Source organism: Heteronotia binoei, unplaced genomic scaffold, assembly GCF_032191835.1.
Source record: "Heteronotia binoei isolate CCM8104 ecotype False Entrance Well unplaced genomic scaffold, APGP_CSIRO_Hbin_v1 ptg000654l, whole genome shotgun sequence".
Lineage (NCBI taxonomy): Eukaryota > Metazoa > Chordata > Lepidosauria > Squamata > Gekkonidae > Heteronotia > Heteronotia binoei.
The window spans coordinates 441446-455631 of NW_026800062.1; the positions used below are offsets into that span (position 1 = coordinate 441446).

Genomic DNA, 14186 nt, shown 5'->3' on the forward strand with positions numbered 1-14186 from the left:
TTGTAAAATCAGGATCTACAGTATTGATTAGAGCATAATTAGCTAATTATGAACAGGAAAATACAGAGTTATGTGGGGTTTGAACACAGCAGGCTGTACTGCTGAAAGATTTCCAAGGGCATGAGCAGATGGAGTTCACGTTAATAAAGAATAAAGCAGACGTGTTTCAGGTATGGAAGTATCTAATACACTTCTCTTGCTGTGCAGAGATACTTGACCTCAGTTCTGTATTTTTGTTTGTGAAAAGTATTTTCTGCCAGCTTGTACTTTTTTTTTTTTGCTTTGGTTTAATGTCCTGATCCAATAGCTGCTATCATTGGACCTTTTCACCATTCTCTATTATTTAAAAGCTGGAATTTAACTACTTAGTTGGCTATCTGGCCTGGAGAACTGAAGCGATTTATTTTTATTCACTTTGCTATGATCCATTCAGTTTTATTATGTGTTTTATATGTGCATTTTTTTATGATTAGAGATAGAAATCAAGCAGCCAGATCCTAACACTTGATACATCAGCAAGCATTCTTAGGATGAGACATGTAGCAGCAACATTAGTGCCAGTTGTTACTCTAGAACATGAAACCTCTGTAATGGTGGCAGGCCAGTTACAATAGTCGGCTTCAGAAGGTTGATAGATCTACAGGGTTTCCTGATGTCTCTTGAGGATTTTTCAGTCAGAAAGGTTGGCATGTCAAACTCCTGGTTGACATGCAGAATTCAGAGATGACCTGAATGGTTGAAACATCTGTTCTAGAGTGCCCTATCCCCTTCTTTGGAGGTTGGGGCAATGAAACAAATCAGCAGATGGTTAGTGTGCAAGTGGAGGAAAATTCAAAGCTCATGCAAGCAGTACAGGTTAGAGTGCATTATCGAGCCTGTACTGTGGTGGCAGTAAAGTATGATAATGTCTCTGCCATCCGTGTATCCATGCAGTATTTTCAAGGTAAATTTTTCAGGGTTGTGAAGGGGCTCGTATCTCAGGATAAGGATAGTGTAGATTTAGAAAATCTATGGTCTTACTGTGACTCTTTTGTACCACGTTTTGCAGATAAAATAATTTATATTCTCTATGACTTAGATGCCATGGTTAGTTCAGCTCAATCGCAGGAGCACAGCATGGTTTTGTAAGCTGCTCTGAGACTCCTTCAGGTAGTGAAGGGCAGGGTATAAATCCAGTCTCTTCTCTGTTTCTTCTCTGTACACATCAACCATGCAAACTGTTGACATGATGGTTTTACACATCGGTGACATACCACTAAAATGTTGTTATACATGCTGCTGTGTTTTCAATATAAATTTTCCAGCTTTTTCCAGCTCAAAAAAGTTAAGAATGATAAAACATGATTTTCTTTTGCATCTTTATGGTCACTGTATCCTATATATTATTGCTAAACCTAAATGATATTGCCAAGCTTCTTACTGAAATATAATATTTGTCATACTTTATGCTGATGCTTTATTTTACTAAGTAGATTTTATTGTGTTTATTATGTCTTTGCCAGTGGACACTGTCTAGAGAAACTGCTAACAATTGTATTTAAAGAAAACATTGCTAATATTTTATTCTGTTCCAACATATCTAATTTTTATTTTTCTCTGGTGTAAATGTTGGGAATGAATATAGAATGATGTGGAGTTCTACCCTGGAAAAAATTGCTTGAGCCTTAGTAGATGATGTTTGATCAATCACAGTTGGTTGGAATTGGGAACAAAATTATCCTTAGTTCAGATTGTGGAACGATTGGGTATTCCTGTACAATATGGCTTGGCTCTCTTCACTTACTTGAGCTATTTGCCTTTAGCATGTTTTTCAGCACCATTTTTAGAACACTTCCCTCATGTTGATGGTAATCAAAAATCTTCCCATAATAAAGATTAGTAAAAAAGGAAGGGAGTGAAGACTATTTATCTTGTTCCTTTTTTTTTTGGTGGCAAATGCAAGCCATGTCCCCTTTAAAGTCTTCAGAGATATCCTCCTATTGTATAAACAGTTGTTAATCCTTCTGTTCCACACACACACAAAGGATAACTTTGGAGAGGAAAGTATCCAGACTTTTCTCAAAGAAAGCCCATGAGGTTCTGCTAAAGCATCTTCCTTTCAGGTAGTCTCTGTCATGAATTACTTACTATAATATATAATTTCAAAATATTTAAAAGCTATTATCTCATTGGTATAAAATGAAATTCACATTTAAAATAACTTATTCTTGCTTACAGTATTAAGCTTTATATTTACTTAGCTGTTTCCTTTATGTGAAGAAATCTGACTAAATTTGTTTTGAAAATACATGCTCATTAATTCATAAAAATAGGATATATGCAAATGAAGTGAAAACAGGTGCTTGTAAGAATAATTTCTTTCAATGTGATATAAAATTATTTTTCTTCCTCTTGAACATGTTGTTTTGTGCTGTATAATGTAAATACTTCTTTGGGCTGACCTCTGAATGCTGATTGGAAATAAACCCCACAGTTTTGTAAGATTTACTGCTAAGCACATGAGGACAGGACATTTTAAAAAAGGTGACACGAAAAATTCTAGTTTATGAGTTGCACAGAAATTATCAAAAGTCTTGCTTAAAAGACCACCACCACAGAAAGTTTAAGAGTTCAAATTAGGCTTCTATACTTTTTCAAGAACTTGGAACATTTATGCAATATTGGGGTTCAAAAATAAGTAAATATGTGGTAGCCAGACATTGGCTACATAATGGAAATCCTGCAAGCCCCTCTGACCCCTTCTCCTGAGGCCCATGTGTACTAACTATACTACAAAATATGTAAGGGGGCAGATTGTAGGTGTAGTAGTTTCCACATCCACAGGAATGCCTGCTTTCTTCCACAAATTTTGACATTGTAATGGAAACAATATTAAAATTTAATAAATAACCCTTTTATTGAGCAGTGAAGTCTGTCACACAGAGGTTCCAGTGTGCAGTTGAAGTTCTTCCACTTCAATGGCTGTCGCTTTTGCTTATATGCAAGTTACTTTACAGTGTAGTTCTTATTGAAAAACTTCTATCAGTGCCAGCCCTAGACCATCTGGCAAGGCTAACTTCTGGTGCCCCTCCCCACACTGATAACCAATTTACAAAAACAGATAAATTGTGGGAAAATTGAAAAGCACAAAACTTGAAATTGCTCCCTAACCTGGATAGCCCAGGTCGCTGAGTGACCTGAGAAGCACCCAATTTAGCGCCCCCAGAAGGTCGGTGCCCTAGGCAACTGCCTAGTTTGCCTAGTGGCAGGACCAGTTCTGGCTATTATATCATATTCTTAATAGAAATATGTATGGTATCAGGATGTTCTAGTTGACTAAAATGGCAGACTACTTTGTTATATGGCTGACAGGCCTTTCAGAAAGTTCTCATCGTGTTTATGCCTCTGCTGGAATTTTATTTTTAAAATATTTGAAGCAAAGAATTGTAAAAATGGCATATATAATAGCTTTGATGCCAAATTTTGAAGAAAGATATCTATTTTTATGCAGGTGTGATGAGTGCAGGCTTTGCTATCATTTTGGCTGTTTGGACCCTCCCTTGAAAAAGTCGCCCAAACAAACTGGCTATGGGTGGATTTGTCAAGAGTGTGATTCTACATCCTCTAAAGTAAGTTCATGAGTCTTGTGCAAGTGCAAAGCCTTTAGGAAATATTTCACAACTTCTGGATTGTATATGAACCCACCACTTTTTTTATTAAGTGAGTCTGCTGCTATTGAAAAGCCACACTACTAGCTGGTTTTGTTTAATATTACTGAGAATGGCTTGCTGGCTTGCTTGCTTGTTTTTGCTAGACCAAAGTTTCCTAGAAAGTTTTGGTGACCCATTTAACAAATGAAGGATTTATACTTTTTAAAGTTTAGTAATAAATATTTGTGGAATGCATATACTGAATTGTTTGATACTGCTTGACCATTTTACTTTAAAGAAACCTGTCTTCTGGATATTTTAGTTTAGTAAAAAAACAGATTACCTGTAATATGAACAGACATTTAACAATATGTCAAACTTAATTGAAACCTAAGATAAATGTCACTTGCTATTGCAAACTATGCTTAAGTTATTTCAGTGGATTTATCTGTAATGATTTGATGTCTTGCTTTTTTAGTATTCTGTGTGACATTGCTGAAACAATCTGTTTTCAGAAAGACAGAACCTCACTGTCCAATCTGCTTTTCAAATAATTTATTTTCTAAACTTCTTTAGTAGCTATGGACATCCAAAAGCATAAGGTAAATTGCTAGTTTTAAGTTGCATTTACCTTTCCAAATTGGATAATGCTTTGTGCTGAATATTGGTTATTAATCAAATCAGTCTGCTTTAAGCACATACAGTGGTTGGTGTAGATACTTAACTGTGTGGTGTAACCTGCACACATGAGTCCTGAGCACAATTTTGAGGCAGTGTTCAGTCCTTGGGTGAATTAAAATTCATGATGAATTGCTAAGAGGCCTTTTAGCTAATGCTGCTTCTCTGTGTACCATGAATTAAAATGGTCTGTTAGTCATTCAGGATTTCTTGCCAACAGCATTTCTTCTTGAGAACTATAAATCTTGGGTATGATAAAATCTTAGGTTGCATTGTTTTCAGCATGGACAAATTTTATGGCATCTGAATGAGCAAATGGTACCCTAAAATTGTCTTATGAGGCCTCCTTGTGGCTCTTTCATGTTACTGTTTGTCATTTGTTTGTTCATTTTCATTTGAAGACAGCTTATGCTCTTTTGTGTTGTCAGAATCCAAGATAAGTACCCTACAGCATGCCACTTTGCTTTTGGTGACAATTGTTTTATGAAAATGTAGTGACTGCTTGTTTTAAAATTCACCCTTTTGAAACATTAATGAATAGTGTACATTTAGTTTGTTATGGGTTTGAGTGCATTTGGCAAAGACTTTAGCTCAGTCCAAATCAAATTTAATAAAAATTACTTGTATCTACAGTGAAAGGAATTCCGAATACAACAATCAGATATAACTGTCAGTGGGTCAGTATTGTAATCTAATAACTGTGTAGATCTAGCCTCAAATAGTACTATGGAAAAAGTGAACATAGCATCATGCAGGCAGCCTTCTGCTGTTCTTGCACTTCTCTGGAACATGACTTCAGCATGAACTTATTTGTGCATGGATGCACATATTCTCTCTCTCTCTCTCCTCCCTCCGTTGGAAACAGTGCCAAGAATTCTGCACTTGCTTTCTCTGAATTCCAGAATTGCCACACTTCCTGCTACTTTATCCACTGAGTCCAATTCTCATCATGTGGTTTAGTTTACATACTCAAGCCATGAGATATCATTATGTTTTTGGTTCTTGGCTACTAGAGAAATCAGAACTGGAAAGTACCCTTTCCAGCAGCAGATTAATAAGTAATGTATTATCTTTTGTTGAAGAGAATGGTACCCATTTGTTAATTATATTGACACAAAATGAATAGTGTTGTTGCCAAGTGTTTTATGAATGTGCAGTCCTTGTTCACATTGCTTTGTTCAAGCCAAGGTTGACAATTACTAGGGGCAGTCTTGCAAGCTAGCTCTTGTATATAAGGGCACTGGTATTTCTCTAGTTCTAATAGCAGTTTTTGTATCATTCATAATGAAAATATTGAATATCAGTTTTTCAAATATTGTTGCTTGAATGTTTATAGACATGTGATTTGTTCCCAATAAGTGCAAACACTATTATATAGACATAGTAGATATGATAAAAAATTTCTGTCCCACTGATAGTCTACTCACATTTTGTTCATAATACACCATGCAACTCTCCTGCAATCTTGTCAAGTTATTTCCCTGCCTGTGTAACATATTCCCATATTACCCCAGCTGTCAAATAATGACAGTGACTTTGCTTTAGGGCAGGAGGGCAGCATCTTCTCTGCTAGTAATAGTGTCACTTTTATGGAATGGGTGATACTTACCAAAGAGGTCTGACAAGCTTTCTCATCTGAACAACACTGAAAAAGAATTGCTATATAAAACACAAAAAATAGCTGTTTCTGTAGCCTTGCATCCTTTCTTTCAAAAAATGACTGCTGTGGTTTTTGTATTGCTCACTTTAATGTCCTAAAACAAAAAAGTGAACAAAATTTGGGAATCGTGGCATTGTGTAGGTAATAGATTGACTTCACTTCAAAGACAGATTATTTTATCTTCACAAGCAATAGGTCTCTATGACTTCTGTACAGTCGTACACATGGGTACTGTGCCTGCACTGAGCCCAAAGTCAGAATTTTCTAGAGCTATCCCCAACCATTGTGATGCACATTCTTCTCAGGGCTTGGGGAGTGAGCATGCTCCTCACCTGCTCAGACTTGAGGGTAGGGTGTCTCCCACTCAGTTCCTCCTTAACTGTCACCAGAGCCTGACCTCATCATTCTTCTCATCCTCACTGCTTGTAGCCCTTCTTTTTCTCTTACCTTCTCTTCTGTCTTTGTTTCCTTTGCAATTTGAAAAAAAAAATCTATTTGTTCATCTTGTCATTTAGTCTGTGTCTCCCCCTTCCCCCCTCTTCCCCTTCCCTCCACCTGTGAGGCTTGGGTAGTCGTGTATGGGAGGCACAGATTTTTTCAAAAAATTCCCTTCCTCTGATGGACACCAGCTCTGTCTTTTTGTGAAGTTCACTCATCAGGCCCATTGAAATTGTACCCTCAGATTCCAGGGTCATCTTTTTCAATCACCTACAATGCCATCCTCAGCTCACAACACTTAATTGATTCCATCAGGTTCAGGATCCAAGGTTATGGATCTGTCGGGATCGTCTTTTACATAATCGATTCCTAAGACAGTATCAGCCAAGTGTTCATTTGACCAAGAAGAAAAAGATAAAACACACTCATTCACCAACATCAGTGGCAACTGTCCCTTCTTATATCTGGTCTCTCCAGCTCAGCTGTTCAGCCCATTGATGTGGGACCATCTGCCCCTTCTTATCTCTGGTCTCTCCAACTCAGCTGTTCAGCCCATTGATGTGAGACCATCCGCCCCTTCAACTATAGCGAGGGCACCACCATCACCTATTTTGGTGGTTCCAACTCCACCACTCATAGCATTCTACAACTTTCACATGGGAAGTTTCTGTATCTACCAAAAGCTTGGGACTTGCTCTCCCAACAGGGGAGTTGAGTGCTCCATCTGGATCCAGCTTTCTTCAAACTAATAGCATGGTACCTTCGACCATAGACTTCCCTTCTGCTGTACAACACATATTCTGTTGAACGTGAGGGAACTAGCCACTTGAAAAAACTTGTGAAGCTAAGTGGAAATGCTTCTCCTCCTACACCTCCAGTAGACAATTGGATCCCTTATCCACTTCCCTAACTGATGTGCTGTTTTATCTAGTTCTCCAGGAGTCCGAATTGGGATTTTCCTCTCTTAAGATTCACTTAGCAGCCATTCCTGTGTTCCATTATCCCACTGATGGGAAGACACTGTTCTCTCACCACACCTTCAAGTTGGTTTTGAAAGGCATGTTGAGACTTCATCCACCAATCAAACCAACTGTACCAATTGGAGCTTGTCATAAATGCTCTCACAACTAATGCGGAAGCTTTTTGAACCCATGGCCACAGCCCCAATCCATCTTATTTCTTGGAAAATGACCTTTCTAGTATCTCTTACTTCAGCCAAATGCTGCAGTGATTTTTCAGCTTTCAGGGCAGACCCACCATATGTCTCCTTTCATAAGGACAAAGTAGTTCTGCAGCCAGACCCTGCCTCTCCTAAAAGTAGTGTCAACCATTCCTCTCTCTCAGCCAACTATATTGCCAGCCTTTTCTCCAACCCTTCCAATAAAGGGCAGCGAGCTTTGCATTCTTTAGACATTTGCCAAGCACTCACTTTCTGCCTTTCATAAACTGAACAATTTCTCCGACCTCCACCTCTTGAGGACAACCTAGACAAGGTCAAAGAATCTCGTCACAATGGATCATATCCACCATCTCCTTTTCTTACAAACTTGTGCATCAACCACTCCCTACTCACTTGTGGGCACATTTGACAAGATTAATCTCAACCTCTTCAGCCTTCCTGGGAGGTTCATCACTGCAAGACATCTGTAATGCAGTGACCTGGTCATCTCCCATTACTCCTTGGATGTTTGTTCTTGTTGTAATGTATCCTTCAGCCAGACAGTTCTTTGGTTGATTTTCATGTAGATCCAACCAGTACTTTCAGGTGAGCCTGTACCACCACCCCAAAAAAGACCCCACAAACTCACTAGTCATCCATGTGTGGGACTGCACAGAAGCCACAAAGAAGATAAACAGGTTGCTTACCTGTAACTGATTATCTTCAAGTGGTCTTCTGTGCAGTCACAAATGCCCACTCAGCCTTTTCCACTGCTGGCACCTTTCACCTACTCACCATATTTGTTGGAACCTGAAAGGAACTGAGTGGGACGTGCCTTCTCCGCAGGTCTGAGCATGCACACAGCGTGTTCACTCCCCAAGCCCTGAGGACAACACATACCAAAAAAATTGGGGATATCTCTAGAAGATTCCAACTTTGGGCTTGGTGCAGGTGCAGTACCCATATGTTTATACATTGAAGTGTAACAGACCTGCCCCAAGTGATGCTACAGAACAATTTGTCCATATGGGTATCTGAACAAGTTGCCTGCATCAGGGAACACCCTTTTAAAACAGTGTCAGGAACTGAAAAGAAGGCCTCACCTGAACACACATGTCTCACTGGCCAAGGTGAGAACCAGTGTGTGGTGTAGTGATTAGAATGCCAGACTGAGTTCTAGGAGACTCAGAGTCACAACCCTGGTCTGCCATATAGCTTCTCGGGTGACTTTGGGTATACAGTTGTAGCCTGCTTCACAAAGTTATTGTGTGAAGGAGACACTGATATGTGCTGTCTAAGCTACTGAATGAAAGGAAAGATTTTAAAATGTACTAAATAAAGAGACAGGTGGAGAATACCCCCTTCCATTTTCTAACCATGCTTTAAGCAATTCTCACTAGATTGGTCAGCCTGACTGCCCTCCTATATGTGCATTCATTTCTAGTAAGCAGTACATTGCAAAAATATCTGAACATAGTTGACATTTCAATGTATTATGTAATGGTTTATATCCATGACATGATGTGAGACAGAATGGGATACTGACACTGCTGAGCACAAGTCATAACATTTCAGTATCCAAATACCTTTATTGGCATGGAAAGTCATAGCATTTATTGCTTTCCTCTTCCATACACTGGGCATAAACTAGGTGGGTATATCTTAGTGGTATGGGCAGGCAGTCTTCTAATGCGGAAAACCATTCCACTTTACTGGGTATCCTGGGGATGGAATATAGTTTAACTCAGCAGATAATATGAATGTCAGTCAGCCTGTGGCCACCAACATAGTGGTACTGCTGATGTACCCAAATCACCTTAAATGAGCACTGCATGGAATTTCCTTATATGAACTTCCCTCCCAGCATGTTGTCTTTGCCTGATATCCCAGGTACTGATTGTGATGGACAGTACCAAGTGGTGTTGAAACACACAATGTTACAATTGAAACAAGATGTACGTATTAAAATGTCTTTGACTCCATCAATCAGCAGCAACTGAAGTTCTTAACAAAGGATAGTGTCAGAATCTCTTCAGACTGACTATAGTGGGTGGGAAGGAGAGAACAGAGGCAAAACCAATGTAGTGCCTTCTCCTGGATAATGACCCCTTGATAAACCTCCAATAGCAGATTGCAGCAGGTACCATTTGGAGAATCACCTGGAGTACCATTTCTAGTCCAGCCCTCCATCCTTCCAATAATGAGCTGTCTATCTGGGAAGCAGTATATTCCTGTAGTCGGTGCAAGAAATGACTACCCTACTGCCATGCACTGCCAACTGTCAGACATCTCTGTTTTAGGTACAAATGAATGCTCTTTCCAGGCAGAAAACAGTGTGGTTCTAGAGCTACAAGTGTTTCACTTGGCTGATGCTTTATGCAATATTTGCATTCATTTGTTGATGTTAAAAAAGTATCAAGGATCTAACATGTCCAGAATGGCACTGATTCATTATCCACAATGATAAAACCTGTTTGTTTGGTTCTCCAACAAATGCATCCTATGGCATAAAGATTAGTTTAAATTTGATTTTCTAAAAATAGTGTCTGTTTTAAATCTTTTTCATTCTTATGTTTTCTGTTTTAGAAGAACTTTGGCATTGCTGATATTGTTAAAGTGTTGCACCAATTTCCCATATAGCCAAGCATGCAGAAAAGCAGAGTTTTGCAGGTTGCTTCTCAGGCAGTCGCCATTATCTATATTGTGTCATTATTACAGTTTTGAATTGTAAACCTCTGTGGGATCTAATCTGGTTTGCAAGTCTGTTAATGCAAATTTGGTAAAATATTTAGAACATGGAATAATTGGAGCCTTGTTGAAATACAGTCAAAATATTCGGTATGTGTAGTTTTCATCGTATTCAAAATTAACAATATACAAAAGAGAAGGAAACTGTTCTTGAATGATATTATTTAATCAAACTTTATGTAATACCAGAGATCATTAAGCAGATTTTGGAATATTTTCCTTGTATAGTAAAATGGTTTAATTAGAGTAAGCAATGGGGACAAATATAACAACTATTGGAACTAATATTACAGTACTATTTTTTTGTAATGAGAGATTAGTTTTTTTTAAAAAAAAAATTCCTCACACCTTCCCAGGTTCCGTTAACCAGGCCCAGACCTTAGATTCAGAAATGGAAATATTCCAAAACTTGAATAGGTAGCAACAGTATATTTCTTTAGCAAAGGCAAGTATCTTGTTTTTCCTTGATCACCCTCACACTGCAATTGAAAAGCCAGCTGTATGGATTGCCCATCCCTGGAAGCTGTGTGCATTACTGCATACCACTGGGGACTGAAAAAATTGTAGGAAGTGCTGCATCCATGTCCTTGATCCCTAAAACTATGCTGACATGTTTATACTATTTCGATGTATTCTATTTTTAGGTTTCTGCTGTTTAATTTTTGTATTTTTCCCTGAGCATCCAGTGAAAAAATATCAGGGCAATTATATAAATAGTGATTTCAAAACGTTCCTGCCTTCCCTGCTCATAAACCAAAAAAGACTTTCTGTTACTTCTGTGAACTGGAAAGTTGTCCTAGCTACTTATCATGAGGGCTGATGAGCAGGTGCTGCATTCATTGCTTCTTTCATACTGAAGCAGCCTGTTTCCTGTACAAAGAGTTGAGTTAAGGGCAAGTGAATGCCTAAGATACATCTAAATAACCTGACCTTAGGAATACATGCATGGGCCATATTTCAGTATCCTGACCCCTGAATTGCACAGGGGAGTGCATGTGGTGTGAGCCATGCTATATATCGGTAGATCTCCTGTTTGATCCAATAGGGAGCCAAATTTTGAACTGTTCTAAACCAGCAAGTGGTCTCGGATATCAGATGTGCAGCATAACAGTTGAGCAGAGAAGCTGAAAGCTATACTGAAAAGCTGAAGTCTTTGAGAGGACAACCTTTTTGGCACATATTTAAATGTGACAATAGTAGCTTTTTCTTGCACCAACAGGGTAGCTTGTTTTCATGCTCTATTATCAGATCTATGGCTAGTTTACGTTACCTTCTCAGTTAGGGAGCATATATTTTCATGCCCTTGGAGTATTGGCTTCCAGATGGGACAGGCACACTTTCCTGAAACAACTAATAAAGTATCTGTGATGAGAGAACTTCCATTTACCCTTTGTCACACCCTACTTTCCTAGCCCAGACATCTGTATTGACCTTCTCCCAGTACATAGCTGTTTTTAGCAGCAACACAGTTAATTTGGGGGAACAGGGTATTGTGTGTCTGTCTGGTGGCTACATTCTTTTCATAACTGCTGACAACTACATCATTCTTCTGTGACTTAATACTATGACCTATTAGAACTCCTTTTCTGTCTTCTAACTCTTCTGTCAAATAGCGCTCACCTTTTTAGGATCTTGATGTTTTTGTTTTCAGATTAATGAAGTATGTGTTAATTTTTTCCCATTGAAGTCAATGCAGCTTAAAAGTACTTAACTGGCTCTTCCCTGTTCTTTTCATTTCTACTAACTGCAAAATACCTTATGTGTTAAATATAGGGAGAAGTGGATGGAATGAAAAACAAGTATCAGGTAACTGTTATAAAATGTAAAAATAGATATCTATTATGCAATTTGAATATATAGTGATGATGGCAAAGATATATACGTTGACCTTCACCTAAAGATAATACTTAGAGTGTAAAAGAGTAATCATGGATACTAACATGCATAATTTCTGATTATGGTAAAATATGTACTGAGTAAGACCACAGATCCTTGAGATCTGTGAATGCAGAGCAGTAAGATACCAAAAGAGATATAAACACATTGAGTTGGAGTGGAACAAGCTGCAGCTTTCATTACTAGTACAGTCTGTTAGGGTAGGAACCTGAGTATGTATGAAAGCAAGTGATTCCCCTAGCTGTAAATCCATGAAATAAAATGGGAGAGGCCTGCAGTGAGAAAAGGTCCAAATCTGCTACACTGAAGCAGATTTTGGGATTAGCAGTTTAATCCCTGTTTATGGGATCTTCACAGGCTGCCCTGAGCCTCCTTTGGAAGCCCCCTCAATATCTGCAAACACTTCAAACAGTGGATTTCCTGCCTTCTGATGAAATCATACAAGGATCTGATAGCTCATTAATTGTCACTTAGATCATTGGTTCTCTACTGGTGGCACACTTACCACCAACGGGACTCTGAAGTAGTCTAAGCAGGACAAGATTTTCATAACAATTAGCAAGAGTTCTCTTTCCCTCAATCTGTACCATCTGCAGGTGAACAGCCATGACATTTTGACATGCTAATAGTGATGTTGGACATTCAGTTTTTCTCCTAATTCCCTCCAGTCACCAGCTGCATCCTATCGACCTTACCTACCCAGAATTATGCCATGTGCTTCTGCCTAGCAACTATTTTAAATCACAGCATTGTCCTAATCATCACAGTAGCTTTATAGGAAATACTAATAAATCAAGCAAGAAGTTCTTATAGATGCAGTAAAGATTGCTAAAATCCCACTCTCGGATGATAACAGTTATGCATCACATTGAAAATGTATTGAAGCTTAGTTTATTGGCCAAGTGAAAAAGTCAGTTGTTTGCACTTCAAATGCATGCTTCAACAGTGCATTTTTAACAGAATTTGTTCAATATTCCAGTGAGGAGAAAGTGCTTGAGGATGTGTTCATGATTCACAATATGCCTACACAAACAGCAAGTGCAGAAACATTAACAATTATTGGTGAATAATTTTTGAAGAATGGTCTGGACTGGAAAAATATTGTACTGATGGTGCTGCTGAAATGATAGGCATCCTCTCTGGAATCATGGCAAAGATTTGCTAAGTTGCTAATTTTCAGGCTAAGCACTGTATTATCCATCATGAAATGCTTCCAAGCAAACATATGATTCCTGATATGTTGTCTGATTACATAAATTATAAATCTTGCCAGTTATAAAAACCAATTATAAATTATACATTTATATAATTATTTATTTATTTATTTATTCTATGACTTATATCCCGCCCTTCCCATAAAATGGCTCAGGGCGGCTCACAACAAATGATAAAACAATGAACAGAGTGCAAAGTTATTACATTTAAAAAAGTCGAAGCGTTTAAAACCTAAAAACCTTAAAATCTTAACGTTAAAACTATATTATAAATCTTGCCAGTTATAAAAACCAATGCACTGAACACCTGCATCTTCAGAGTATTTTGTAAGGAAATCGGTGCTGAGCACAAATGCACATAAGAATTTCAGAAGAGCCATACTGGATCAAACCAAACACCCAACTAGTCCATCATTCTGTTCTTACAGTGGCCAACCAGCTACCTCTAGAAGGCCCACAAACAGGAAGGCCTATAACAGCATCATCCTGTTGGCAAAATGAGATGATTGATCTTCACAAGAATGATTGGTGGTATATAAGATGCAAAAAATTGAAAACTACTGACTTGAAATCATTTTTGCCAGCTGGAGTGCAGCATCTGCTTAATCGTAATATTCTGCTGAATATGCAGTAGAAGCTTGAAGTGGAATTGTGATAAAGCTATTCACCCTTTCTGTGTTCATGCAGCCCCAGTTATGTGCCTTACGTTTTGTCTATTCTCTGATATAATATCTGTACCTTTACTTGTTTATTGAGTGTAAAGG

General features: G+C 38.3%; 1 protein-coding gene across 8 annotated transcripts in view; it reads left to right on the forward strand.

The window, feature by feature from the left end:
• LOC132590756 (PHD finger protein 14-like) overlaps positions 1-14186 on the forward strand; it is a 169138-nt gene that overhangs the window by 94650 nt on the left and 60302 nt on the right. For 5 of the 8 annotated variants that reach the window (XM_060263671.1, XM_060263675.1, XM_060263673.1 and 2 more), the window contains 2 exons: positions 3491-3608; positions 12086-12118. In XM_060263671.1, the coding sequence (XP_060119654.1) occupies positions 3491-3608; positions 12086-12118 (151 nt within the window). Of the gene's footprint in view, positions 1-3490; positions 3613-12085; positions 12119-14186 lie in introns of all 8 variants that reach the window. The other 3 variants (XM_060263672.1, XM_060263677.1, XM_060263678.1) reach the window with 2 other exon arrangements.